Source organism: Propithecus coquereli, unplaced genomic scaffold (genome assembly GCF_000956105.1).
Source record: "Propithecus coquereli isolate 6110/MARCELLA unplaced genomic scaffold, Pcoq_1.0 Scaffold446, whole genome shotgun sequence".
Classification (NCBI taxonomy): Eukaryota; Metazoa; Chordata; class Mammalia; order Primates; family Indriidae; genus Propithecus; species Propithecus coquereli.
In genome coordinates this window covers 591510-605140 of record NW_012150241.1, presented here as the reverse complement: position 1 = coordinate 605140, position 13631 = coordinate 591510, and the positions used below count along the sequence as shown (strand labels likewise).

General features: G+C 35.0%; 1 protein-coding gene across 1 annotated transcript in view; it reads right to left on the bottom strand.

The window, feature by feature from the left end:
- Positions 1-13631, bottom strand: part of LOC105818636 (ephrin type-A receptor 5) — a gene marked incomplete at its 3' end in the record, with an annotated part of 255324 nt that overhangs the window by 162545 nt on the left and 79148 nt on the right. Inside the window, exon 3 of the mRNA XM_012654714.1 lies at positions 7845-8508. Within this exon, the coding sequence (XP_012510168.1) occupies positions 7845-8508 (664 nt within the window). The remainder of the gene's footprint in view (positions 1-7844; positions 8509-13631) is intronic.

The following is a 13631-nucleotide window of genomic DNA, read 5'->3' as shown; positions in this document are numbered from 1 at the left end:
CCATGGCACTCTAGCCCAGGCAACAGAATGAGACTCTGTCTCAAAAACAAACAAACAAACAAAAAGATATGTAAAGCTCTTTGTAAAATCTTTATCATTAAAATATTTTCCTGATAATTATCTTTGTATAATAATTTATTATAATAAAAGGAGCTTATCCACTGCATCTCATTTTAATAAATGTTTATTATTCAAAGGTGTTTTACACAAGTATGAGACATTTAAACATAAAATATAATCATTAATTCTCCATCCATATGACCTTGATGGAACTCAAGTCCATTAATGCTCAAATTCATTTGCACAGTAACAATATAGAATGTGTCATCATCAATCGTAAAACATCCTAGTGACTTACCCAAAGTGAACTTTACAAAGTAGTTATTACTATTACTGTAAACACGGGGTACAGTATTTACCTATTACATTTATTCTAAACTAAAATTACATACAACCTTAAAACTTTCACTAATATACCTTCTAAGTGAAAAAGTAGGAGTGCAAACCAAGATTAAAAGTTTGGCCAGAAGGGATTACTGGGTATTTGGTTCTTCTCTTTTTTTTCTTTCATTTCAAGTTCTCCCATTTTCCCATCCACATAAAACAGAAGATTCAAGAGTTATAAACCATTGTTGAATCAATGAAACATTAAGTTCTTTTTTTTTAAAAAAAAGGTTCTTCATACTTTCAGTGGGTGTAATAATTTACAAATAACTATCTAATACACTCATAAATAAACTGGATTATTTCATGTTTGATATGTGTGTGTTTGACCACAGACATTTATTAGTAATCCTCTATCTTTAAAAACAGTCTCTTTTAGCTGGTATGTTCAGGAATCAGCAGGTCTTTTATTTCTAAGATAATAATATGCAAACACCTTTTAAAAAGTATACTCTTAGAAAAAAACAGACATACATAAAATTAATGTATTAAAATAGAACTTACACTTGAAGTTCCCTCTACTTGCTATGCTATTTCCATACTTTTCACAGGTTTTTTGTCTGTGTCTATGTTAAATACCACCTTTTCAGAAAAACATTTTCTTATTGCCCTATCTAAAATAGCACACTCTACCCTAAAGTACTCACATCACCATGAGAAATTCTCATAAATTTTAACTGTAGCTTTCAGTATATATTCATGTTTGTCTACATATATGTTTGCATTCCTAGGATACAGGAATTGTACAGGCTGGATATAGTGCCTAAAACAATAATAACTTAAAGAATGAGTTTTAATATCTAACCAGATACGAAATCTTTCATTTTTTGTTTCTAGCAAAATCTTTATAAAGGAGGTTCTTTATATTTACACAGCTTTTTTCACCCAATGGACAAAAATGTAGAATTATACTTTGATAAACGAAATCAATCAAGGATATACTACCTATTTAGAGAAAACTAGATAATTTTCTAACCTTTAGCCACCCTTTATTTTATAATAGAAGACGCATGTTCCTGTAAATACATTTTATTGTTACCGAGAGATATAAGAAATAGATAACCTTCCTTAAGTAAGTATCACGTACTAGGTACTGTGCTAAGTAGTTTTTATATAATATTTCACAAGATTGCTATGGAGGTAGTCAGAGATGAGGAAAGCAAGAAACAGAGAGATTCAATAGCTTGCACAGGGATACAGAGCTGGTAAATAGCAGAGGTAGAATTTTAATCCAGGGATTCTGACTCAGAATCGATTTGCTTAAACTACTAGAATATGCTGCCTCTCACAAGAAGCATATTTCCCACCATGTTCAAGTTAAATTAGTCAAATTTCAAAATGTACATCTCTTTCATTCTGCAGAATTTAAAGAAAAAACGCTCACTTTGCAAAGGTCCATAAACATATCTATAAACACATTTCGCTTTAGTGGCATGTACGTTCATTTGGGGAGAATATTTGGATTAGTGATTCTCTATGAGGAGTGCTTTTGCCCCCAGGTGATATTTGGCAATATCTGAAGACATTTTTGACTGTCAAAATAGTGAGTGGGGCATCCTACTGTATCTAATGGGTAAAGCCCAAGGAAGCTGCTAAATATCCTGCAATGAACAGGACAACACCCCTCCCCTCAACAGCAAAAATCTTTGGCCCAAAATATCAATAATGTCAGTGTTGAGAAACTTTGATTTAGAAAAAAAAATACAAAACCAAAACCAGATGCCAAGTATGGTTTAAAATCTTATTAGAATTAATCTAAAACTATGCCAGAGAGTAATATAATGAAAAAACAAAGACCATCTATTTTATTATCCTCATGTGACTTGACTGCTTAATTGTTTGGTGGCTCCTCACAGAAGCAGGACACAACACACACATACATAAACACATATTCCCCTATGTACACACTACACACACCATTGATATTTTGTGACTTTTATAATCCCCATCCTTTGTTCAAACTTTGAGATTAAAATTACTTTCCTTTTGTTGTATGTAATAACACACCAAATAGAATCAGAAGTTCAACTCCTTGATGCTCTTTGGTAAGGCGTCTAATTAAAAATAACTAGGCTTTCCAATGCATAATTATATGAATGCCTAATATACTCTATATCCAGCCAATTTTGTTTTAATCATAAATATGTACCAGGAGTATGAATGATCGACATAGTACTCTCTGCTGTGTCTATACTCTTTCTGAATCAAGGCTCTTTCTTGATTTGGGTATTTTCACTACATTTTCCTTGCTGTGCAATCATTTCCCAGTTGGACAATTAATAAGTGCTTTTTCTCCACAGTCCTTGACGTCTAACCCCCCTTATCCTGTATTTTAGCATGCACTATATACCTTCTTCGCTCTGACTGGTTTTGGCAATGACCCACAATCTAAATCTCTTTCCTCCATTTGATATAAGTGAAACTATAATTATCTAGGGCTAATTTCAAATTACTACTTCATTCCACTAGCAACTGATGAAGATTAGTGGTCTCGCCTTGCATCTGAGTAAGTCAGCAACATAATCACAAGAGAACTCAGCAGGCAACATTTGATTCATGTGAACTCAATTATTTCTGTCAAACACATTCACTTCAATAAAAAGCAGAAACTTCCAAAATGGGTTTTTGCCAACCATTTTGTACTCAAAAAGAAAATTTCACATGACTCTTAAGGGAAAAAAATAGCATGAATTTCATCAGAAATAATAATAAATAACAAGTAGGGAAACATACTTGGATAAATGGATTTGGGACATTGTTTCTGAAAATAAAAAACATTTCGAGGAAATAAATTTGTACACTTAAAGCAGTTTATTATAGAAAATGTAGGTGTGTAAGTAAGCCTTACAAAAATAAATGCACACTGCATTTTAAGTTAATACAATAGAAACCATACTATTTTATTACCTCGTCAAAACCAGATTAAGGGTAAGATAGTCTATTTCTCTTAAAGGAATTCAAATGAGAAGAAGTTGTATGAAGATGACAGATAACAAATTGCCAATTTGGTCAGGACTCCCGAATGGCTGTCTTCTGTTGAAAGCACATGTTAATGAGCTGCCTAGCATTCTGAAACCTAAAGGTTTACTTTCTAAAAGGCCTTGGGTTAACTTCACTATGCTCCACACATATGACAGGTCACATGAGCATAATCTGACAGTGACTACCCGGTCACCTTCCAGCACAGACTTAGGAAATCAATCATTACCACGGACATATTAAAACTTTAGCTTCTTAACATAATTATTTCCTTAATTAAATCTTAACATTGTTTATTGAAGAAACCGACTAAAGTCATTATGTAATAAAGGCATATTATAAATATATTTCAATATATGATGTTTTGGACTCTATAAAATTCACTAAGATGTCCTCTGTAATAGTTAATATATGAAGTGCCAATCATATATTACTTAATACCTGGAACTTGAGAATTTGGCCTGAGAGTCTTAGGACTAAGAAAGGATCAATTTAAAAGATACACATTGAGGCGGGCCGATTGTTTGAGCTCAGGAGTTCAAAACCAGCCTGAGCGAGAGCAAGACCCCGTCTCTACTAAAATTAGAAAGAAAATAACTGGACAACTAAAAATATATAGAAAAAATTAGCCGGGCATGGTGGCGCCTGCCTGTAGTCCCAGCTACTCGGGAGGCTGAGGCAGGAGGATCGCTTGAGCCCAGGAGTTTGAGGTTGCTGTGAGCTAGGCTGACGCCATGGCACTCTAGCCCGGGCAACACAGTGAGACTCTGTCTCAAAAAAAAAAAAAGATATACATTGGTCAATTTTCAGACCAAGGAGATTTTCTACAGATAAATACAAAGGTAAAATAAATCGACAAAATACAGTATTTAAAAACACAGTATACTTTTACATCTTTGCATATTTGCTTTCCTCTCTCTTGAATTCACTTTCCCTTTTTCTTGCCTTTTGATTTCTTTCTCATTCCTTACATTAACATACACCACCCTTGGCAGCAAGAAGTATACAGTCTCATGGGGGTAGGAAAATCATTAGTCAGATAATAAATCAACAAATAGGTGCAAAATAATAATTCTAAATGGCTCTGTGAAGAAAAGATAAGTAAACAGTAGTGAGGCTTGACCTTGTCTTGAACAGTCAAGGATAGCTTTTCTGCAGAAGAGATACTGGAGCACAGATCTGAAGTATTAGCATGTGCTAACCAGACATAAAGTAGGTAGAAGAATATTTCACGTAGTGAAAGTGAGTGAATTGCATTTGAGAAATGGAAAAAACTAGCATGGCTAGTGCACAGGGAAGGGGAGGAAGCACAGTTTAAAATGAGTCAGGACGGATAACAGAAATAAAACCATGCAGCATCTTAAGCTACTACAAAAAATCTTTCTTAAAGGAAACCACTGAAATGTATAAATCACGTGTGTGTGTGTGTGTGTGTGTGTGTGTGTGTGTGTGTGTGTGGTGGCAGGGGGCCATGGGTGTGTGAAATGAGATTTGCATTTTTGTATAGGTGACACGTTCACACGGCTCAAAAATCGAAACTCTATATAATGTTATATTCATTGTGTATTTGAAAATAAAGTTCCAACAAGGTTCGCTTCTAGGAGGAAAAAGAAAATAGATGGAAGTAGCTGATTTTAAGAGATAGTGGTGTGGTAATTTCTATAAACTCTTTAGGATGGATTGGAACTGGGTAGTGAGTAGGAAGGAGACATCAAGGATAATTCCTAGATTTCTGGCCTGTTGGTAGGATAGTTCCAAAACATCAGGATCCCCACTTGAAGGCTTGAGGATAGCGCATTAAGATCATAGAATGAGTCAGAACCATGGTGGCATTTTGTATCACACACAACACACACATTTGCATTTACAGATTATGTATAGACAGAATGCCTCAACAATATTGGTGACACTTTAATTCTCCAAAGCAAACTTTCAACATTTATTTATCCATTCAGTAAGTTATTTATAGAATAAGAGTGCTACTATTTACTGTTTGTACATGGTAACCCACCAAAAGGCATTATTTACACAGGCTGCACTGTGTAGAACACTCTCTAGTCTTGCGGTCCCCAACCCCCAGGCCGTGGCCAGGCACTGCTCCATGGCCTGTTAGGAACCCAGGTGCGCATCACCCCCAACCCCCACACCCACACCACCCACCCCTGTGGAAAAATTGTCTTCCACAAAACTTAGAAGCCAAGTGGCACAGCAGGAGGTGAGAGGCGGGGGGAGCTAGGGAAGCTTCATCTGTATTCACAGTGGCTCCCCACACTCTGGAATCACCGCCTGAGCTCTGCCTACACACCCCATCCCCCGTCTGTGGAAAAACTGTTTTCCATGAAACCAGTCCCTGGTACCACAACAGCTGGGAACCACTGTTGTGTATTCAACAAACTGTATGACCCCTGCAGCTTTTGCTCCTGCTACCAGGGTAGGGTAATAAATACATGAATTAAGACGGAATCCAGTCAGCAGAGTTTTTAACAGTGCAATCTCTCCAAGTCCATCCCACCGTCTCTCAGGCCTCTACTCCTCAGTTATTATGACAAGAGTGTGAGGAGAGAAAGAAGAGATGTGTGTTAAATGCTTTAAGAAACATTCTGCCAGAACACCACCTCCCCAAGATATTTTCATGGTAAGTACCAGCAGAATCAAAATTTATCTCCTAAAAAGTGCAGAGGCCTCTTATACCCTCTGTCAATAGGAATGGAGGCAAAGATCATTGTGGTCTGAAATAAAGCAACCACATATTCTCTAAAATTATGTAAACAAACGGATCATGTGACTTTACAATACTAATAAACAAAGTTTTAGAAATAATTAAGATTTAGAATATTTAGAATATTTTAGACTGCAATGTGGTTCAATAGATTGTTTTTAACCCCTGCTTCTGATCCTTCAATTACATAAAACCTCATCTGAAACCAGTAAGACTACTCAAAAGTAAAAGTTAAGATAATGTTATTTAGAACTTTCCTTTAATACCAATCCTGAACAAACTATGACTTACTTCTCCAAAAATCTTATAAGCATTTCAGAAACATAATTTCAATTTAACAAAACGTTCAGCTATGCATGTGTGTGTACACGTATAAATATGTTTGTGTGTCTGTGTGTGTGTGTATAAACAAGTATAAAATCAGGTGTACGGCATTGTAGATTACATGGAAAAACAACCATAGAATTAATCGTACATGTTATGTAAGGATATAACATAGGAGCTGATACTGAATGAAAAAGTTTAAGCGAAATGCAATGTGTTTTTGGAAAGAATTAACAAAAGTCATTATAATTTATAGGTAATTTCCCCAGTTTTGTTTCCCTGCATCAATAATCAGTCTAAAGTCAAGCCTGAACAGAAAAGTAAGTTTGATTCACATAATATAATGGACTGAGAAAGAAAATGCACTTGAAGCTACCAGGTGGGGCTCAGGGACTGATCAGCATTTGGTTTTCTCCTCATTTAATATTCATTCACTCCCATTACCTATTTAATACACGCACATCATGGTGAAAACAAGTTCAGGTTCATGATGGCAAATAACTTTTTTAAAGAGGAAACGTTTGTTTTCCTTCTCATAAGTTGTTCTTTACATTGATATAAAGTACTATCCTGTTTCTGAAAGATATTGATAAATATCCAAGTTTAAAAGCCCAATTCACCACTGTGGGGAAAAAAAGGGGCATTTTCAAATGAAGAGAAAAGCATGCATGATCAAGTTTCAATTTAAAAGAAAAATTTAAACAGAAAAAATCTCCAATTGCAAATTGCTTTGAAACGGCCTTTTGTATTGGCTTTATCTCCAAACAGTTATTTTTGTGGGGCACTACTTATTATGCATTTAAAATTGATCTGTAAATTTTAAAAAACAAGCATGTAATTGCAACCATATGTAAACAACTCAGTAAACTAATCCTGTCAGTTTACAAATGTTTTGCTGTGAAGTTCATATGGCTGAACTTATTTCTGAAGCGATTTTAAAAGGCAGTTAAAAGCATGCCAAAACAATTCTCATCTAAAATTTTGTTTCACATTTTATACAGGAAGTAATGAGTGGAAAACAACTTCATGGATAGAAAATAGCAGTAGCAGACAATAATCTTACAATGAAAGTTATTAATCCCTTTGCTTGGGTCGTTCAAAAATAAAACTTCTGGAAGCAAAATGAATATGAAATATTACACTGCAAATCAGACACTCTCTGAGCATTAATTATGTATATCCGATAAAATATTACATTAAATCTTTCATGGTTGCCAGAAATTTTAAAATTCTGAAAAGAGAGAAATCAAACCTGAGAGAAATAATCTCCATAAATTAGCAAAGTAAAAGGTCATTTGCTCATAATCACTGGAGAAAATACATATACATGATCCAACCGAAGCAGACAGCCCCTGCAGATCCGCAGGCAAACTCTTACCTTGACAGGTGCCATTTTTCTCTTCATATCCTGCCTTGCACATGCATTTCCCGATGGGCACCAGCCACTCCCCTTCAGCGCTGCAGTGCATTTTGGGAGGTTCGTCTGTCACAGAATGGTTCACACAGGAGCCTGACACTTCGAGCAACTGGGAAGAATCAGCTCCAGTGATGGTGTCAGGAAAAACAGCCAAGTGTCGTACCACAGAAGGGCATTTTTTATAGTACACACGCACAGAAACCAGAGCAATGCAAGCACCGACATCTTGAAAAGCAAGATAAAATCCCTTTTTGCTTAGAGGTCCTACATCTCTGACCTCCGTATTTAGTTTCATGACACGGTCACCAAGATCAAGTTCTGTAAAGCTCTCATCAGCAGCAATGGTATCAATTTTGATGTATTGGTTTTCCTTGATGTTTCTCCCATTCTCATCATCTGACTCAAAGTAATACATATTAAAAGTTTCCTTACAGGTCCCCAGTCCTCCAGGAAGGCTGTTGCAGTCCCGCAGAGTAAATTTGAGTTCTATGAAGATTCTGGAAGCACCTTCGTTGGAGATCCAACTGGTCAAAAGCCAGTTATTCTGATTCTGCTCCATAACTTTGCATACTTGGTATGTGTGGATAGGGGCATAATTTTCATCAACTTCACCAATCTCTTCCCACTGTACAAAATAAAACAGAAAAATTAAAAAATTCAAAAAATAGAAAATATCCAGGGAACATAGCAAAAACTTATTAAAGAAAACTAATTCAGATTCTGAAATAGCTGTAGCATCAATATATAACATTGAGAAAAGGGGCTTGATATAAAGTATTGGTAGAAGAGAATCACATATTTTCAATTAAGAAAATTAAGAACTTATTATTCATTATCTCCAATATGACTCAAGATAAACATATATGAATATGCCCCAGAAAAAAAGCATGTATTTTGGAGTGAAAATAAAAGAAAATTAAATGGGGATGAGCTTAACAAGAAGGAGCAGAGAAAGGACAGTAGGTATATTTGGAAGAAAGATCAGTATATAAACAAATAGGATAGATAAAGTTTGAGAAGAAAGAAACTACAGCTTAAAAAAAGAAAATGAGAAGAGTAAATGTGGAAAAGAAGGGAGAAACATGTAAATATGAAAACAAGCTCATTTATTTAATTCTTTCATGTTACAAATAACACATCAATGTAAATTTGAAAGAAAATCCATTAATCTAAAATTAATAATAGATCTTTATTTCATTGAAACCATCTTCAGGATGCTTTCATAAGTTGGATAACTAAATACTTATTTATAGATTTATTCACAGATACAAACATAGAGATAAATATAAAATAGAGATAAAAATTATAGTTCAGTAATATGGATAACCTTGTCATTTTGAATACTAACTGATTTCCTGTTATATCCCTGGAATAATTCTTTCTTACTAATACATTATTTTATGCATAATGACCTTAAGAATTCTGAAGATATACAGCACGTAAAAAAAATATTAAGTATGGTTTAAATAGGTTCTGGAATATTATTTACTCAAAGAGGAGACATCTCTTTTCTAGCAAAATTCTCCAGTTTTGAGAATCTCAATGTACCACAACCACTCCCTCAACAGTATAAAACCAAATTTTTAACCTTCATAAAGATGTCATTATAACTTAAGAAATTTCTTAAACCTGTATAGAATCTATGTGTACAAAAGCCACATATATATAAATTTAGTTTTAAATCTTTACAATGCCCCTAAAATACACAGAACAATGAAACCATACCGATTTTCAATAAATCCAGAATGTGTGATTCCAGACGTTGAGTGCTATACGTAAAAGACTTTGCAGAAACTCATTTCTTTAGACATGAAATTAAATACAGCATTATTTATTGATGCTGTTCAACTACCAAAGATGTGATAAATGTGGAGGCATAAGAAATGCAAATAAATTATAAACCTAGGGTAGCCCCTCTCAAAAGTCGAGCTGCCATCCCAGACATAAGTAAAAAGTGCTAATGAGATACAATTGCTGAGCTCCTTAAATTCACAAGAGAGAGACATCAAGATTTTATCTTGCCTAACAACCTTCACATTATAGTGTTATGAAAAGCCTTAGTTCTTTACATTAATCTTGTTTTTGTCCTCTCTCAAAATGTATGTAAACTCTAGTTAGTCCCTGATTTTCTAAACCAGCTGTCTATATCTTCATTCTGTCATTAAACTATTTAATGTTTTCTTCCCCAAGTGATTTAGCATATCAATCTCTTTATTATAAATGACACTTAAATGTCATGATTAATATTTGATGCAAAAGACTACCTCAACTAACCAAATGAAAATGGTAAAAATTATCCATTTACTATAACAAGATTAATTAAGTGCATATTATTTGAATTAGCAAAAGGGAAAATAACATCAAAAAGCTCTTCTTTAAAAGAAGGAAACCAAAATGCTGACTTAGTTCTGTTTCAAATATTTGTTGGCCTTTGTGATGGTTTTCCAATACAAAACACAAATGGATTTTAATTTTTTTTACTTGAATCACTCGTAGAAGACCTATTTCTGCATCAGATATTCCAGGAGGATCCTGTTAGCAAGTAAAAGCAGACAGAATAGCAGCATCTTCCAAGATTATAAGCCAAGCAATTCACACTCTTGTCTGTACAAAGTCCAGGGTACCAAAAATATTACTAAAAATGCAAGCCAAGCAGCACTTGACAAGACAGCTTAATAGTTACTGCTTCAGGTGATAATTTCAAAATATGTGCATAAGCATCTTGCTTCTTTGAATATTCTCAATTATGAAGACAGAAACTGTCATTTTCTTTGAATTTAGAATCTGTCATGGTGAGATTTTGTTTATTTTTCTTTTCAAGTACTCGAAATATATATGAAGGCTCACATTTTATGTCTCTTATGAACAAATAAAAAGACTTTAATTTAAATAATTATGGCAATAAACTATTTGGAGAATCAAACAGATAATATATCCATCTCCCCTATCTGCTCTCATTTAGACAAATATGCTAAGGAATAAACAAAAATATTTAATTTATTTTAGAATGACTCTCTTGAATAAAACTCTGGATTCTTCCAAGGCTTCTTCCCTTTCAATACGAAGAGGACATCTAGATGTCCACAGCAAAAATAAGGTATTAAGAAAGAAACAAGGGGAAGAAGAGAAAGCAACACTCACCAAGAGCTTAGGAATGTGGCAGGCAGACTTCTAGATACTCTTACAAATGTCATGTCAAGGAGATTACGGGAATTTAATTAAGGGCACACATATAGGAAACATAGAGCATTTTCTATTCATTTTTGTCGGATTTCCTATGATTCCATGGTTTAATAAAAGTATTTGCTGATCCTTTGGTTACTACAAGTGATCAACCTTGGCATTTTGGAGGAGTGGGTCACTGAAGGCAACACGGTGGCTGTAATTCTGCTCTTCAGGTCTGGAATATCCTCAAGGCCCATCGTCTGAGCCCATGTGTTGGTTTCTTCCTTATTTCCTATTCTTTTGCCTTAAGATTAAAGAACTGATTACACAGTCAGCACGAGCTGGTTTGATTTCTCTCCCAGATGCTTGGGTTTACTGCTTTATCCTCCGGGGACTGAAAGTTTCAAGCCAGTTGCATTTTAAACTCATGGCTGGCCAGGCATCCCATGCCAGCTACATTCCTCAGAGAAGTGGAAAAGCAATAGGACTTATTTTCATATCCACATGTGTATGATGGAGTTACCGACTTTTCCTACCCAAGCCAGTAAGAGCTAGTTTCTCCCCGCCAGCCTCTCATTGCCCTGTTAGGCTTCTTGTCCCAAGCTCCTGCTGTCTCCTAACCTGTTACCACTACTCTCTCTCATTTCCAGTCTCCCAGCCTATACACTTACTTCTTCTTCCTTCAGAACTTGAAAATATTGACTCAGGAGATACAGTCTAGACCAGAACTCTACCCCTTATGTTGTGCCCTCAAATCCACAGGGAGAAACATCATCTGAATAGAGTCAATTTTGACCTTTCGAGTTATTGAGGAGTATCTATTGTGCAGTTCTGTTTCCATTATTATGTTTCAATTTACCTTGCTTCTATATCAAGATTAATCTATTGAGGTTAAGGTGGTAAGAAACTTGGTAGTAGACTCTTGAATAAAAAGACTACTTGATTGGTCTTGTACAAAGGAATAATTACCAGCCTGAAGACCCAGTTTTAGTCCTAGCTCTTATAATATCTGTATGTCTAAACTGAGATCCAATCTCTGGCACACTGGCCACACTGGCTATGGAATCCAGACTGAGAACTGAAACTCTATTATAGTCATCTAATATCTAATACCAAAAGGGTAATAGACCTTTAAAGATCTGGTCCTATTGTTCACTTCAAAAATAAGAAATTGAAGGCCTAACAAAAGAAAAGATTTGCTCAAGCTCACAAAGGACCATACTAACCATCTGGATATCTCTCTGTCCATATCTACCCCTGTCTCCTTGCCAGCAAGTCTCTGCCATGATGTGTAAATTTGTGCTTGGGATTCTTTTATTCACTGTATCAACAGTGCTACCCCACTTTATTGAAACTAAGTCCATATGTTTTTAGACATCACATAACCACAAATAATTCTTTCTTTATTTCTCTACATGTTTTAATACTCAGAAACACAAATATATGGGTAGAGGCATGATTGTCTTTTTTTTTTTTTTTTTTTTGAGACAGAGTCTCATTCTGTTGCCTGGGTTAGAGCGCATGGCGGCAGCCTAGCTCACAGCAACCTCAAACTCCTGGGCTCAAGCGATCCTCCTGCCTCAGCCTCCCGAGTAGTTGGGACTACAGGCATGTGCCACCATGCCCGGCTGATTTTTTCTATATATTTTTAGTTGTCCAGCTAATTTCTTTCTATTTTTAGTACAGACAGGGTCTCGCTCTTGCTCAGCCTGGTCTCGAACTCCTGAGCTCAAATGATCCTCCTGCCTCGGCATGATTGTCTTATTGTCTGCCATCTCTCAGAATCTGACACTACAGGACACCAGACGAGGGCACTTGATAGACATTTCATAATGAATGATTTTTTTAATTTTTTTTATTTCAGCATAATATGGGGGTTCAAATGTTTAGGTTACATATATTGCCTTTGCCCCACCTGAGTCAAAGTTTGAAGCGTGTCCATCCCCCAGACAGTGCACACCACACCCATTAGGTGTGTATATACCCATCCCCTCCTCCCTCGCCATCACCTGATACAGGATGAACGTTATTACCATATGTGAACTTAAGTGTTGATCACTTAATACCAATTTGATGGTGAGTACATGTGGTGCTTGTTTTTCCAAAGAATGAATTCTTATGAAACATACATATACCCTAAAACAAAAAAAAAAAACAAAAAAAAACACACATATACCCTTCTTTAGTCCACAGACCAAACTAATTTGAAATTTGAAATAATTCAAACATGGTAAATGAGTGATTATATAATTTGTGTTATATTAAAACCAAAAATAAATTTTCTGTGTAAATTGTGCAAATTTTATAAAATCAAATTAGATTAAGTTTATAAATTCAGACGTTTTAAAAAATTAGTCCAATAATTTTTATTAAAAAGCTCTAAGTACTTAGACAAAGATATTTTCTTATTCCAATTATTGATACAATTATTATGAGTTTAGTTTCATATATGAACCTGTGACACTCTTTCATTAGCATTATATTTTACTAATTATAACAGAATAGCTCATATATTTTATTCTTGAGCATATTTTCAAAATATTCAGTTTTCATTTGTCACTGATTAACTTTCCTCACCATTCA